The sequence below is a fragment of the Drosophila biarmipes genome, chromosome 2L (genome assembly GCF_025231255.1).
Source record: "Drosophila biarmipes strain raj3 chromosome 2L, RU_DBia_V1.1, whole genome shotgun sequence".
NCBI classification, from domain to species: domain Eukaryota; kingdom Metazoa; phylum Arthropoda; class Insecta; order Diptera; family Drosophilidae; genus Drosophila; species Drosophila biarmipes.
In genome coordinates this window covers 20,992,467-21,007,455 of record NC_066612.1, presented here as the reverse complement: position 1 = coordinate 21,007,455, position 14,989 = coordinate 20,992,467, and the positions used below count along the sequence as shown (strand labels likewise).

At 43.0% G+C, this 14,989-nt stretch overlaps 3 protein-coding genes and 1 long non-coding RNA gene across 6 annotated transcripts; 2 read left to right on the top strand and 2 right to left on the bottom strand.

Annotated features, from left to right (window-relative positions):
* Window positions 1-653: 653 nt before the first annotated feature.
* LOC108033244 (uncharacterized) lies at window positions 654-1,237 on the bottom strand. 2 transcript variants are annotated; one of them, XM_017107509.3, is made up of 2 exons: window positions 1,073-1,237; window positions 654-1,018 (listed from the first exon to the last, which is right to left on the bottom strand). In XM_017107509.3, the coding sequence occupies exons 1-2, from the start codon at window positions 1,085-1,087 to the stop codon at window positions 767-769; spliced, it is 267 nt and encodes an 88-aa protein (XP_016962998.1). In that variant the 5' UTR covers window positions 1,088-1,237; the 3' UTR covers window positions 654-766. The 2 variants fall into 2 exon arrangements, with proteins under 2 accessions (XP_016962998.1, XP_050740888.1); XM_050884931.1 differs by having other exon boundaries at window positions 654-1,015; window positions 1,073-1,231.
* Window positions 1,238-1,522: 285 nt separating this feature from the next.
* On the top strand, window positions 1,523-5,235 carry LOC108033966 (U4/U6.U5 tri-snRNP-associated protein 1). Its single transcript, XM_017108675.3, has 6 exons — window positions 1,523-1,871; window positions 2,172-3,118; window positions 3,182-3,729; window positions 3,788-4,552; window positions 4,610-4,835; window positions 4,898-5,235. The coding sequence occupies exons 1-6, from the start codon at window positions 1,613-1,615 to the stop codon at window positions 5,051-5,053; spliced, it is 2,901 nt and encodes a 966-aa protein (XP_016964164.1). The 5' UTR covers window positions 1,523-1,612; the 3' UTR covers window positions 5,054-5,235.
* LOC108033967 (protein-glucosylgalactosylhydroxylysine glucosidase) lies at window positions 5,183-8,113 on the bottom strand. Its single transcript, XM_017108676.3, has 6 exons — window positions 7,996-8,113; window positions 7,403-7,779; window positions 6,470-7,157; window positions 5,886-6,404; window positions 5,331-5,824; window positions 5,183-5,268 (listed from the first exon to the last, which is right to left on the bottom strand). Exons 1-6 carry the CDS (start codon window positions 8,085-8,087, stop codon window positions 5,219-5,221), a joined length of 2,220 nt encoding a protein of 739 aa, XP_016964165.1. The 5' UTR covers window positions 8,088-8,113; the 3' UTR covers window positions 5,183-5,218.
* Window positions 8,114-13,544: 5,431 nt separating this feature from the next.
* LOC127010683 (uncharacterized) lies at window positions 13,545-14,239 on the top strand. Of its 2 annotated transcripts, XR_007763398.1 has the most exons (3): window positions 13,545-13,633; window positions 13,694-13,779; window positions 13,850-14,239. It is a non-coding gene; the product is annotated as an uncharacterized LOC127010683 (long non-coding RNA). The 2 variants fall into 2 exon arrangements; XR_007763397.1 differs by having other exon boundaries at window positions 13,545-13,779.
* The last annotated feature ends 750 nt before the right edge of the window (window positions 14,240-14,989 follow it).

Here is a 14,989-nt window from a genome sequence, read left to right as displayed (position 1 = left end):
TTTTTTATATAGTTATTAAAAACAGGAAAAGAAGTTAACTTCGGCAAGTGGAAGTTTATATACCCTTGCAGTTATAAGAAATAATCAACATTAGTAACGCCATTTTAAATTTTAAGGATTTTTGCTAGTTTCAGTGATAATGACTATTTCATTATTTCTCTGACCTTATCTTTGACAGATATATGTTAGAGTCGTCCGATTTTTATTAAAATTAATTCGAAAGTCTTAAATAATATATATATCTCCCAATATTATAAGATAATATGCCAAAAAACTCCGAAGCTATAATTTGTCTCAAAATATTTTCCCACGAATTTTCCCATCGTTCGTATATAAATATATATCGTAGATATATAATATAGTCGTCCGATTTTGATAAAATTTAATCCGAAATTCAGAATTCAGAACTAATTAAAAAATGTTATTTCCAAGTAATGTCCTACGCTTTTCCGATTACTCCTATGGGAGCTATAAGATATAGTTGTCCGATCCGGCTGGTTAGACTCGTCTGGTAATGCTGATCAAGAATATATACACTTTATGTGGTCGGAAACGTCTCCTTTACTGCGTTGCAAACTACTGACTGAAATCATAATACCCTCTGCAAGGGTACAAACACGTCTACTTACCATTCATGAAAAACTGTTAGATAATTCTGTAAAAGCATATGTTTATTGAATATATGTTTCTCAAAACTTAAATACGTTGTTCAGACTGATTTCATTACATTTATGTTGTTTTCTTAAAATAAACTCACGTCCCTATACTATTTGTCTTGTTGTTTCAACTTGTCAACACGCCGCAAAAATGTCTCCTTCAAGCCATTGAGTCTCTCAATTTCTGCCCGGATTTCCAGGTATTCCAAGTAGGACACTCCCGACTTAAGTAAAATGTCGTGTTTAAGCGTAAGCACGCGGGCCACCTCCTTTTGCTTGCGGTGTAGAGCAGTCAATTTGAGCGAAACGGCCGAGTCCTTGGGATCCTTCGATTTCTTGGAGTTCTTCGATTTCTTTGACTTCTGTGGGCAACACGTTATATAGTACACGTTTTATGGGGGCTTGGTTTTTCTTACTTTGCTGAGTTCCATTGTTTACGTTTCGATCTCCGCGTGGTAATTTGTTATTATGTTCGTGGTGAATGGTGAACGAGGAAGACGAAGAATTATGACATTATTTACTTCACAATTATTACATTTTATTTTCGTTTTATTTGGTATACATAGTAGCCAGGCAAATTAAAACAAGTGTAATAAACTTAATATTGTTTTCAAGGCACTTCTATTTTTTAAAATTACTTTTATCTGGTATCTTCTAGTTATTTTAAAGGATGAAAAATGTTTCACATACATAAATTGATTTTTTTTTTTCGCATAGGTATATATTTCTTAAAAACAGAATATGGAAATAAAATTCAATATAAAGTTAATACTCCTAGTTTTTTACTCACCCTTTTTTGTCGTTCATCGTTGTGAATGGCATATTGTAAAGCATTGCTTTCTTAAATTCCACTTAGTATTTTTGGTATATTTCCACTTTCCTCTTGTGGTCACACCGGCGTCGCTTATAAAAAAATTGTGAAATTTTCTCTATTTTGTTGAATAAAATAAAAAAAAATGGGTTCCTCGTCGTCTGGAAAGAAGCACAAGAAGGACAAGAAGAACAGGCATCGGTCTCGCTCGCCGGAGCGCCAGCGGAGAGCGACGGAGGACGAAGATGTGACTCTCGACCTCACAGACGACTCCTCGTCGCGTCACAGACACCACAAGCACAAGAAGCACAAGGAACACAAGGAACACCGCCACAAGCACCACAAGCACAAGGAGCGTGAGCGGCCCAGCGAGGTCATCTCCCTGGAGGAATCGGACTCTGACAGTAAGTGTTTGCCCGCTTTCCCTCAAGTGCAGGCCAGGCTCAAGGGCAATTGCCGCAGGCGGCGGATCCGGCGGAAAAGCGATATTCTGATTGACGGATCGTCCAATGCCGGGCAATCGCTTTGGTGCTGCACTTTTCCGTTTCCGGAAGTACTAAACCCGTCGTTGTGTTTCTCCGCGTTTCTCCTTTTCTTGCAGGTGTTCCGCTGCTGGAGCAGATTGTGAGTGGGCGAGCAGAAGGGGTTCAAGCGATCGTCTTCCTGGTGATTAGACAGTTCTAACCGGTGTTCCCTATTTGCAGGTTCCGATTGCGTGGAGGTTCCGGTGCAGGAGCAGGCAAAGCAGGTGAGGGATGCCAGGGAAGCCTCTAATCGCGACAGGGAGAGGGATTCCGGACGAGAGCGTGAACTTCTAAGGCAAAGGGAACGTGAACGCGAGCATGAGCGTGAACGTGAGCGGGAACGCGAACGGGATCGAGAGAAGGAGCGCGAAAGGGAGCGGGATAAGGAGCGCATCAGGGAGCGGGAGGAACGCGAAAGGGAACGTGAAAAGGAACGTCTTAAGGAGCGCGAGAAAGACCGTCTCAAAGAAAGGGAACGGGAACGCGAACGGGAACGGGAGCTCACCGCTCCTCCACCGCCACAAATCTCCAGACATGCTGAATACGATTCCCGACGAGAGCGCGAGATTGAGCGTGAGCGGGAGGCCCGCAAGCGCTCTGGCAAAGAACGCGAACGTGAACGCAACCGGGAACGCTCTCGATCCCCGTCTCCGCCGCAGGCCTCGCGCAAGCCAGCAGCCAGGGAACGCGAGCCCCCTTCACGTTCCTTCTCGCCCATACCCGAAAATGGAGCTGGAGATGTCCTTTCCATTACGGAAACCAACAAACTTCGCGCCAAGCTGGGCCTGAAGCCACTAGAAGTTGATAGTGGCCCAAGCAAGGTGGTGCCGCCTGCAGGTAACAGTAACCAGGCGGAGAGCAAGAAATCGTCGAGCGAGGCCGATCTCTCATCGTACAAAGATGAATGGGGCGAGTTCTTGCACAAACCGGCCGATAACCTTAAGGAGAAAAAGCAAGCAGAAAAGCTGCGCGAGAAGCTCAAGCAGCGCAAGGAGAAGCGTTTCTTGGAAGAGCGGCTAGCCCGTATTAAAACGCTGGGAGAATCTGACGAGGAAACAGATAATGTATCTAAGTGGGTGGACAGGAACAAGCGAGTCGTTAATGAACGCGAGGAAGCCAAGCGTAAGGTAATCACGATAACATACTTCTAAATAATTGCATTTGAATTTAAATCATTTTTCCCGTCGCAGGCCAAAGAGCTGGAAGAACTGGATGAGGCTTTTGGTGTTTCGGAGCTGGTCGAGCAAGAGAAAACTAAAGCGCGTCAGCGTGCCTATGGCGATAGCAATCTAAAGGGTCTGCGAGTGGATCACGACATGGATGATTTTGGCGAAGGACGCACTGTTATCCTAACACTCAAGGACCAAGATGTGCTTAACGAAGAGGAGGGCGATACTCTAGTCAATGTCAACATGGTCGATGAGGAGCGCTACAAGAAGAATGTGGCCAACAAAAAGCAGAATCCGCTTAGTTATGGCTACAATGTGTACGAGGAGCAGTACGATGAATTGGGTAATCCTATAGAGCGTTCGGTGCTGGAGAAGTATGACGATGAGATTGAGGGCCAGCCGAAGAAGCGAAAGAACTTTGTGATCGGCGAGAGTATGGATGAGGAGCGGGAGCACAGACGAAAGCTCCTGGAGATCAAAACCAAATTAGCCGGCAAGCGTTTGGAAACTTTGGAGGATACCAACCTGCAGTTAGCGTCGGACACATACACTACAGAAGAGTTGGCCAAGTATGTTCTTTATTTTTTTAAATAAATATGTTAATTTACTGACCTACCCTACTTGCAGATTTAAGAAGCCAAAGAAAAAGGTTAAGAAACTTCGCCAAAAACTTAAAGCCGAGGATCTTGAGCCTTTGGTGGAGGCAGGAACGTCTGGTTCTTCAAATTTTGGTAGTCGTGGTGGACGGTATCGTGATCACGAGGATGAAGATATGGAAGAGATTAAAACTGAAGTTAAGGTGGAGGCAGAGGATGACGATTTAGAACGCGTTTTAGCGAAGGCTCGCAAGCTAAAACAAAAGGAGAATATCATCCAGAAGCCCTTGCCCGTCGATTTCGAGAATATTCAGCGGGAAATCAAGCCTGAACCCGTGGAGGACACCAGTTCAGGTGTAGTACTTACCGGGGTGGATGGTAACATCGTATTAAACGCCACAGCAGAATTTTGCCGCACTTTGGGCGATATTCCCACCTACGGTATGGCAGGAAATCGTAATGAGGACTCCAACGACATGATGGACTTCGATAAGACCGATCAGCCGGAGGAGACCATGGACACCCATGACGATGAGCCTGCCATGAGTCACGGAACCTGGAATTCAGTTAACCCAGATGAAGTCATGCAGCCCGCCGATTTGGATAATCTGGGAGATGATCTGGAGGATCGTGCCATTTTAGACGAGGAGCCCGACGTGGGAGCTGGCGTAGCGAATGCCTTGCGGCTGGCTCTGTCTAAGGGGTACCTTGAAAAGGAGGAGAAGAACCGGCCTAGCAACACCAAAATGGCCCATCTGCAGGCCAAGAACTATTCCATTGAGGATAAAGCTGCCGGGTAAGTTAAAATGTTGGAAAAGGAAACTGAATTAAAACGGGCATCTTACCATTTTAGTGAGGACGAAAAGGTTGGGCGCCGTGATCGCTTCCACTTCGGGCCGATTACGGACTTCAAGGACAAGGAGACTTTCAAGCCCAATGTCAAGCTGGATTACATCGACGACAATGGTCGCATATTAAACCTCAAAGAGGCTTTCCGATACTTGTCACATAAGTTCCACGGCAAGGGACCGGGAAAGAATAAGATTGAAAAGCGTCTGAAGAAAATGGAACAGGATGGGGTGAGTACACCATTAAATAAAAATTATGAGCGGAAAATAAATTGCTAACTTGTTCCTTACAGCTAATGAAGACTATGAGCTCGACTGACACACCATTGGGAACTCTGACCATGTTGCAGCAAAAGCAAAAGGAGACCAAGACCGCTTATGTGGTGCTCAGCGGCAGCAACAAAAACGCGCCAGGTGTCAGTGGCAACTCAATAGCCAAGTTCAAGTAGAGAAGGAAGCAGAAGAGACAAGCGATTAAATTACCAATATAACCATAACCAAATGCAATAGATACTTCCTAATCCGCGTACTAAATACTTAAGATTTGAACGCCCATTTGTGCATCCGACCCAAATATGTAATTCTCCTCATATTTATTCAAATACACTTTGGATTTATCTTAAAAATCTGATCTGAATGGGTTGATCATTATTTCGACGAGTCACTGAAAAATGAAAATATAGCCATCACGACTGGGAATATATATATGTGCTTCATTCTACTTACAATTGAAGGTTCTGCCGAGCGCTGTTTTCTTCTGACCTTGAACCTTCTGGAAGCCCTTACCCATCCTATCTGAACACTCGATGCTGGAAGATTGATTTTTAAAGGTCAAGCTGCACCTAGCATCCCCGTATGGTATGGAGCTGATATGGACTTCGTCCACATTGGGAGGCGTCATAGTTATACCAAAAAACATAACGAATTGGTCGTCTATAGTTCTGCCAAAATCCAGAGCTCCATAGCCGAAGATAAGGGCTTGCAGGAATCCGCCAATGCCGGTGAGGAAGTTCGCCGATCCTTCATAGCCAAGGGGGGTCTCACTCCAGACCTTGAACTCGGGTCGAACATAGCTCTTGTAGCCACGCTCGAAATACTCGTTGGCCGGCTGGATCTGAAGGGATCTCATATAATTCGCGGCGAACATGGACCACGTCATTGCAGGACCCGATTCTCGGGTTGCGTTTCCATAAAAGCGAAGGTCGTTACTGTGAGCAGAGCTTTGATGAGGGATAAATGCGATTGCTATGTGAGTTACATAACCTATTTGGGAAACTTCACCTGGTATCAAAATTTAAGGGATAACCGAGTAGGATTGTATCCGCCTGCTTAACAATGGTGTTGGGGACGTATCCCTGATGCTGGGGATGATAGTTCAGATCGTCATCTCGCAGTATCACCAATCGATCGCTAACCTCGCTCCATTTCTCAACAAGCTCGGTGCTGGTGTTACCACATGTTTTGGCCAGCCACTCGGCGAAATTCAGTGCAATTTTGGACACAGCGTTCGTGTAAACATTATCGTTTACGTTCGGATGATCCTCGTCGGGTCCCATCACGTCTAGTAGGTGGCATATATTTTGCGGGTCCTCGCACGAGGCTCGGCTCACCAGGAACTCAGCCACTTCTCGGGCTATGGGCCAAGCTGTGCCACAGGCCCAGGCATTATCGTGGGATTGGGCGAAGAACTTTTGCAGGGCAAAGGATATATCGGGGGATATGTGAATCTCCTGTTGGGACACTTCGGGGCAGCATGGGTTGGTCACCTCTGTGCCAGTGTAGGCACTCTCCCAAGGAAATCTGTAAGGAAAGCAAATAAATGTAAACACCTTTTGGTGGACTATAATTCCCAGTTTCAATCTCACCTTGCTCCCTTGTAGCCAGTGGAATTCGCATGGTATTTGGCTGCCTCCAATTTTCTGCTGCGATAGTCTAGCACTTGTTTTGCATACTCGAGGCCAAATAGACTGACAACCGGCAGCATCCAGATCTCCGTGTCCCAGAAGTTGTGCCCCTGGTAGTCCGCCTCCAGATTGCCGCGCCCCAAACCAGTGGGACTCAATCCGTAGAAGGGTTCGTTTTTCTGGTGGGTTTCGATTGACGGAAGAGAGCTTACCAAATAAAATATTCCTGCGTTAACAATCTGTGAGAGTTCCAAGGCATCTCCCTTTATTTCGATAGAGAACTCGTTGTCCCAGAAGCTGTTCCAAGATTCGGTGTGCTTCTGGAGCAGATCTTTAGAGCTTAACTGCAGCACATCTTGCAGTTCCTTTCGTGCAACAGTTTCCTCCCTATCTATGGTGATGATGATTGTGTGGGTGAGCTGATCTTGCCAGGTGGGCCACTGCAGTTGTAGGGGCTGTTCCAAGGATTCACTAAAGAGGACAAAGACCTCCTGGGGATCGGGTTGAAACTCATGGAGCTCCAGCACCTTTGTGCGTCCTCTAAGTGTGCGATACTCTCCACTGGAAGAGCTGCCATTGCTTACAACGACGAAATCGAATGCATCGCTGGAGTTCCCGGGAAATGGAGTCAGTTTCAGGTACTTCGGAGCTAAAAGGATATGTATCGTCTCGTAAGAAGGTAGCTAGGTAGAAAGGCTCACGTGCTGAAATGTGACTAAGAAATAAAGACGGGATGTTTTGGTACCCTGTAAATTGATAGCATTTGAGCAAAGCTGACAAAAGACTCTACTAGCGATGCTGATCAAGAGTGGGTATGTTTAAATACTTTCTGCACTTGAAGCAAAGTCATAAAAAGAAAGCACATACTACTCAAATAATTTTAATTTCACTCACAGTTAACCCTCGAATTTCGGTTGGCAAGTCTGCTGGCTACCACTTCATATACCAGGGCACGATTGTAAAACTTGTGCGGATAGGTTCTCTGCTCCACTGAAACCCCTAGCGTTTGGTAGGTTGTGAGAACGCGGAAGTAGCCATCCCGAAGATCCATCTCGTAGCTAGTTCCATTTACGTCCACGTCGCTACCAGTGGCACAACCGAAGCGATCGCAGACTTCCGCGCTGATATTCAGCCAGTTGGGAATGCGGGCCCGCTTGCTATTTCCGCCGGCTCCGTTGTAGACTCCGTTCATGAAGATGGCATCTCCGAAGACTGTGTAGCCCAGGTGACCGTTGCCCAAAGTCGGCATAAAATTCAAGTCCGAAGGAAGACTGTAAAGAGCTGTTTGTTATTGTCAAGTGCAAGAGGAGGAGGTCGAACGCTTGCTTCTTTTGCATATGTAAACAAAAGTATTTTTTAATGTTTCTCCCTATATTATAAAGATTTCTTGATTTTCTGGTTATTATGGAGTGTACAAAAAGCCTTGTATTATGGCGCCAATTTAGCAACTTGGAGCTTGTTTTTGCAGAAGCTTTTTGTTTTATTACCTGTGTGTTTTGAGAAGATATGTTTCCGGCGTTTCGGCTTTGCAGCTTTGCAAAAGCGCTATACCAACGACGAGAAATATACTTTTCAACATTTTTAGCGATCTACTCAGCAGTAAGGTTCGACGTAAACTGATTTCATTTCTCACTTCAGAAAATTGCCAGTCTCTTGAAGGTGATAAGAACGATGAGAATAGATTCAATCTGTGGGGGGAGAGTGGGCGATTGAGCTGAGTCGTAAAATCAATTGTATTGAATTTTCTTATTTTCTGCACCCCGGTGCTTTCCCTAGTTCTCAGTAGCTCTTTATCAGTTGGTATATTGAGATATAGGTTATCTTTATTATGAACTATCTGATCGGGAATTGAACTATCTGATGATAAGAAGTTGAAAAAACGGAAATGCTTATACTTCACTTAAGTTTTAGTTTATGTTAATGAACTATTGTAATACACTATCTCTCTGTTGACTAACTCATTTCGGACAGATGCCTTATTATACCTGTCCATGACTAAGGATGGAAAGTGCCCATAAAGTATGGCAAAACCATTGGCCAGAAGAGAAGGTAGCCTTTCGGCATTGATCCCAGTTTTTCTAACGCAATGCCGATAATATTGTCCCATGTCCAAAGGCAATTGGCATTCTTCCCAAGCACCTGAAAACAATAAAAAAGTAAAACACGAGGAGGGAAGTACACCAAGTGCCTGACTTTTTATTGCACCGCACTTAGCGATCTGAATGGGCAGACAAGAAATCGACTTGGATGGGCCGAGATTATCAAGACGGAGATTAGACCTGACCCAAAGAGAAGATGCGAGTGCTGAATGGAGGCACAATCATGGGAAATCTCTAATGTAAGAGGAAAAACTAAAATATAAAGTAAGAACAAAAGTCATTAAAGATTGACTACTGTCAGGTGGCTAAGGCTTGATCTCTGTGACTGGGTGGCCGTAGACTACATTCTTTTCCCTATTTTTTGTCGTTTTTATGATATTTTCATAATTCCTAGTTACAAGGTAATTATGGTCTTTGTTGTCGACTCTAATTACCTGGGAGTCAACGTCTGCCCTTTCCCACATCGGATGTCGGCTGTAGCCCTTGCCGAGCTTTACATCTGACTGGATGGGCCTCCCACCCGATCTGAGTACATCCAAAATATCCAACGCCATCTTGGTGTTCGACAACGAAGCGTAACCAAGCCAAGAACCGACTAGCTATAACCGATATGCGTTCGTGACTGAAACCCCTTCGGCGGTTATGTGACGCCAAGTATGCATCGTTATCAGTACACTACAATTGTATTTTGGCACAGTTTAGGTTTATTTTAAAAATATATTTTAGTGAGGGGTTCAAAAGTATTATATACGATTTTGTACAATTTTTTAATAATAATAAATATAATACAAAATTGTGTATTTTGAAAATGGTGGTACTCAAGAATAACCATATATTACGTAATGACAATATCATGGACTGATATTTTATGGCTATAACCATAAGAACGCATTATGCGATACCATAATAATTCTAAAATCTGTTTTCAAGAGTGAACTTGTATCTGTTCCCTTATCTGAATCTTACCGGCCTATAGTTCTCTCTCCGAGGCTACGAAGTTCGGTTCAGCTGAGCTCGGCTCTAGTTTTAATGGCGTTACGCCGCGATAGGTTTTCTGCTCAAGATCCATAAAGAAATGCTCAGGTGTTCGTCCCCCATTTCGTTGGTTCGGCCTGGCAGAGCCTTCTGCGACTGTGGTTTGGGTTGGCACGAGATCTCCATCGGCAAGTTTCGTATGGGGGCTCCTCAGTGATTTACCCTTTTCCTCCGCATCATCCCCCGCCACATGTGGACGTACTATGTGGTACTTTTGTAGAAGTCAAAGTCGGGGGTCTATCGCGATGTTGACGCTTGCCGAAGCGTAACTGAAATATTAAAACAAATTTTTTGTTTAGCTTTTGTTTTGGCTTTTGTTATTGTCGGCCATTTTGCTGGCGGTTTTGGTTTGGATTGGCGTCGGATTTTTGTTTTCTTTCTTCTCGTTTTATTTGACGTTTTTTGTTGTTCTTTTTTGCCAACCTGTTGGCCGAAAAGTCGCGTCGAGAAATTTACGCAACGAAGCGTTGCCAATGAGTTTCCGCTTTGGAGGCATTGGGCTTAGTTGTTGCTATCCGATGCCTATAACGCCATGTGATGCCAGAAGTGAACCGAAATTGTTGTATAAATGTAGTTAAATCGAGTCGATTTGGTTTAGAAAAGGGGTGACACATTTAAAAGGGTGGAGTTGAAGAAGAAAATATTTTTATACCCTTGCAGAGGGTGTAATGATTTCAGTCAGAAGTTTGCAACGCAGTGAAGGAGACGTTTCCGACCCCTTGATCAGCGTCACAAGACGAGTCGATCTAGCCACGTTCGTCTGTCCGTTCGTCTGTACGTCTGTCCGTCCGTTTCTACGCAAACTAGTCTCTCAGTATTAAAGCTATCGAGCTGAAACTTTCCCAAAAGTCTTCTTTCTATTGCAGATAGTATATAAGTCGGAACCAGCCGGATCGGACAACTATATTCTATAGCTCCCATAGGACATATCGTGGAAAAAATTAAAAAAAATATATATCTTCGGAGTTTTTAACATACTCGTATAACCTTCTACGCTTGGAAATATCATAATAATTTTTTAATTAGTTTTGAATTTCGCATTCAATTTTATCAAAATCGAACGACTATATCATATAGCTCCTATAGGAACAATCGGAAAAGTAGTGGTAAAATAATATTGAAAAATTATATCTTCGGTGTTTTTTAACATATAACCTTCTAAGCTTCGAAATAACATTTTAAAATTATTTCTGAATTTCGAATCAAATTTAATCAAAATCGTACGACTATATCATATATATCATATAGCGGTCATAGGAATAATTAAGAAATTAGTAGGAAAATAATACCAAAAAATTATTTGCTAAAGTTGTTTATTTCTATAACTGCAAGAGTATACAAACTTCGGCTTGCCGAAGTTAACTTCCTTTTTTGTTTAAAATATTTTTAAGCAGTTTATGCAGTTTATTTTCAAAAGAACATTTGAATCTTGAGAGAAACCAACTTTTGACTGGCATTATATCACGTAAAAGAAAATGTTACTATCGGAATATTTACACAACGGTGCTACACAAAAGTAAGAAAATAGCCCAAATTCTATAACATTATATTGCTTATTTTTTAAAGCTTCTATGAGAATTTACTTCTTTGTAAGATTAAATTTTTGTTATAGTAAATTTGTGTGTTATAAGCCAGCTAGTTAAGCAGGGCATTATAAACTTCTCTCGACCAAATTAAAAAAGTGTTAAAAATATCATAACCATGTAATTTTAAATATTCGACCAGTTGGTCGAATCTGATTCTGATTTCATACTACTTTCTAACCGAATAGGAATTGTGAAAAAGTTAAACCCTTTTGGTATGTTTTCCCCAGCCCTCGCTACCTGCTGTGGCCTAAACCATTGCTCGCGTTTTTTACCTTCTGGGACCGAGTGTTTTTCTGCCTAATTTGTGAGCGAGTGGGGTGCTCTGCCCAAAAAATGAAACGCGTGTGAAAATCAAGTTTATTGTGCGGCCACCCAGCCATTGTTACACACAATGTACGATGTGCCAAGAGGAGGGACACATTACGGGCAGCCAGCAATCATTTGCTTTCCCCTGGCATGGTTCGGTTTTGTTTTTTCGGTTTTTTGGGTTTTTGGGACCAACTTTTGGGGGTTAGCCGACTCCAGCTGTGAGCCGGGAGCTGCCTAATTGTTGTAATTTGCCTAGATATTATATTTATTGTTTGCCAGATAATTATGATGATTATCTATGAAACGGAGTGTTTAAAACGCTTTCCGCTGGCCTGGGAACCAATGGCCAAAAAGAGCTGAGAGCCGAGAGCCGAGACCCGACCAACCCCAACCCCAACCCCAAGCATTTGCAACTCAATTATGGACGAGTGGCGACGGCTTCTGGCTCATCTTCCCCAGCTGCTGCTTCATTATGCACCTGACCACTCGTGCAATTTCTAGCTGATAATTTGCATTATTTTGTGCGCCCAGGTGGCTGCAGCCGGAGTAGCAACATCCACGGTTATGGGTTATGGCAGTGGCGATGGCGACGGCGCTGGCAATGGCTACGGGTTCTGCCTTATTCATGGATGATCTCACGCGTTGAGCACTCGCTTTAATTACACTGCGCACACCGGATGGTGCTAAAACATTAAGCATTAAAAATAAAATTCATTTTGGAAAACTTAAAAATTAGGAAATATATTCCTCAGATCGTGCTTCATCTTTTATTTCATGATCATTTTAGGTAAATACAAAAATTATTTTCATATATTGATGTGTATTGAAGTGCGTAATATCTGCTCTTTCAGGAAAAGCAACTACATTTTAATTTAACAGAACATCTTTAAATAAATTTTATAAAAAGTAAATCAAGTACCCTCTTTAACAAACAATTAAATGCATTTTCGGAATACCAAAAATGATTGGAAACTCGATCCAACTTTACATAGCGGAAGTTTTTGTTGGTCCTTAAATCAAATGTTTGTTTAAGTCAACTGTTGTATTAAAAACATTCCCCCTTAAACCTCTTTTTATTTGCAATTGCATTAACTTCACGATTTTGCAGATAGAGTGGCTTTTTCGCTGACTGCGCTTGCCATGTGCAGTGTCTGTGACCTTTTCGCGGCTGCACTCCAATTCAATTACCAGCCGCACAGAGAAACAGATAGAGACAGCTGGAGAAATGGAGAAAGAGAGCGGACCATCGTGTGCAAAGATAATTATCAGCGCGAGGCGCAGGTCGCAGGCTGCAGGTTTCGGGGATTGATATGCAAATTTGAATGTGCTTCATTTGTAATGCGTAAGTCATCCACCGAAAATAGGAGCAAAAGGAGACGAGCTGCAAATGCAACTGGGTGCGACATGTGGAAACGCTTGGCTGGCCGCCTAATTAAGGCAGGTCAGGAGTCGCGGGACCGTGGGAAAGGTTTTTCGGTGACCCGGTCTCCTGGAGGACGCCGCGGCCCAAGCGGCGTATGCGTTATGCTTCTGGCACCGGGCTGAGGTCTTCCATCCGGTGGAGCCCCATCTCCCACATTTCCTCCGAAGGGGTTGGTTAAACATTTGCTGTAATTTTACAGCTGCTGGTTGAGTTAATGCTTAGACAGCCGCCGAGCGTAACCGCAGGCCGAAAGTATCTGCCGAAGAATATATCTTGGCTCGCGCGCTCACTCACCGTGATTAGGGTTTTGTGGAAAAACAGATTTCAATTATTACACCTGTTGTTGCTCGGTCAGCGAACACCCCTCCCAAGATTTCCAACTTCTTGGCTTTATATCTTTGCCCGCTTTTTGTACATTTTCATAAGTTACTTGGAGCGTGCTTCCTGCTACGCAATGGTGTACTCAGAAAAATCGAGCTAACAAAGTCTTTTAAGGAGTACTTATTAATTCTGATTTTATTTGTTTAAAGTTATAAATATATATGAATTCACCGAATGCTTTTAAAAGTGTTCACCGATTTCTTTTCAGGGGTAAAATTTCGATAGATCGTACTCGTTTAAACCTTTTACAATTGTTTGAGCTGCCAACATATGACACAAAATAAATCAAAGGGTAAATTTAGGAGTCGAATCCCTTTTGTGAACTATATTTTTGAAGTGCAGTGTCCATCAGCGCTTCTTCGTGGCCTATTGGAGATGGAGTGGCGATAGAGTGAGAGGAACTCCTCCTAGATGGCCCCGCGATAGTCCATTCAGCTGGTCAGCAGCTTCCATTGATGAGGATCTGCTGGGGCCATCGGTTCATAAATATTTCTCGCTTCTTTCTCAGGTAATCACAGGCTCTCGAGTTACCAGTCGCCATTTAAGGTGTGACCGGGCTAGGATGGAACATGAATCGACATCTACTTCGACTTCGACTCCGACTCCGACTTCAACCGGTAGCCCAGGTCCCTCCATTGGCCTCAACCTCTACACGTTTACGCATCACTGCCTCTTCTTCGAGTCGGGCATTGTGGAAATTGATTTCAGATTTTTATTGTTTTAGAGCGCTTCATATCTCACGTCATCTCAGCGACTGGACGACGCTTATTGATACAGCCATTGGCCAGTAATAGAGTTGTTATTGCACTTTAATTGAAGTTATGTTTAAGGCGCCGTCGCCACTCCTCGACACCTGGCAGCAAGTCTGGGTAATAAAGAGCATATATTTTTAATTAACTTTCAAGTAAAAATATAACCTTTTGGAATATTTAGTTAGAAGTAAAATTTCCATAAAAGAGCATAGCCATAAGTTTATTACTCTAAATACACACTATTCTAAAATCTTTCACGGGTTATAGAGCCTTAAGAAAATAACAAGTTTAATGAAGTTAAGCTAAATCTTTTTTAAAAGGTACATCAAGCCCATTAATAAAAACAATACCATTTCAAAGTGATATGCGAAGTTATTTTTAGACCATAAAAAAATGTTGCATTGACATATGGGCAGCCGGTTAATTATGGGTTAAAAGGGTTGGCTTGTATTACTTGATTTTGAACTTTATAACAAACACTTTTATACCCGTTACTCCTAGAGTAAAAGGGTGTACTAGATTCGTCGGAAAGTATGTAACATATAGAAGGAAGCCGACTCCATAAAGTATATATATTCTTGATTTGGATCACTAGCCGAGTCGATCTAGCCATGTCCGTTTGTCTGTCTGTTCGTCTGTCCGTATGAACGCTGAGATCTTGGAAACTATAAAAGCTAAAATAGTCTTGGCATGCAGTTTCCTGGGCTTCCTGCGCAGCCCAAGCTTGTTTCAGCGGGGTGCCACGCCCACTCTAACGCCCACAATCCGAAAATTTGTACGAACAGTTAAAACGCTTAAATCTTTCTGCCGCCCATATAGCATCTACTAAAATAGGTGGCGCCCTATAGTATCGCTTTGCTGCTTATATACCTCCATTTCTCTTTTGCTCCCTTAAG

Coding starts and splice junctions, on each gene's coding strand:
- LOC108033966 (XM_017108675.3), top strand. CDS start 1,613: ATGGGTTCCTCGTCGTCTGGAAAGAAGCACAAGAAGGACAAGAAGAAC. Junction 1,872..2,171: donor GGAGGAATCGGACTCTGACA/GTAAGTGTTTGC, acceptor CCCTATTTGCAG/GTTCCGATTGCGTGGAGGTT. Junction 4,553..4,609: donor ATTGAGGATAAAGCTGCCGG/GTAAGTTAAAAT, acceptor TTACCATTTTAG/TGAGGACGAAAAGGTTGGGC.
- LOC108033967 (XM_017108676.3), bottom strand. CDS start 8,087: ATGTTGAAAAGTATATTTCTCGTCGTTGGTATAGCGCTTTTGCAAAGC. Junction 7,158..7,402: donor CCGAAATTCGAGGGTTAACT/GTGAGTGAAATT, acceptor ATATCCTTTTAG/CTCCGAAGTACCTGAAACTG. Junction 5,825..5,885: donor CCCTTAAATTTTGATACCAG/GTGAAGTTTCCC, acceptor CCCTCATCAAAG/CTCTGCTCACAGTAACGACC.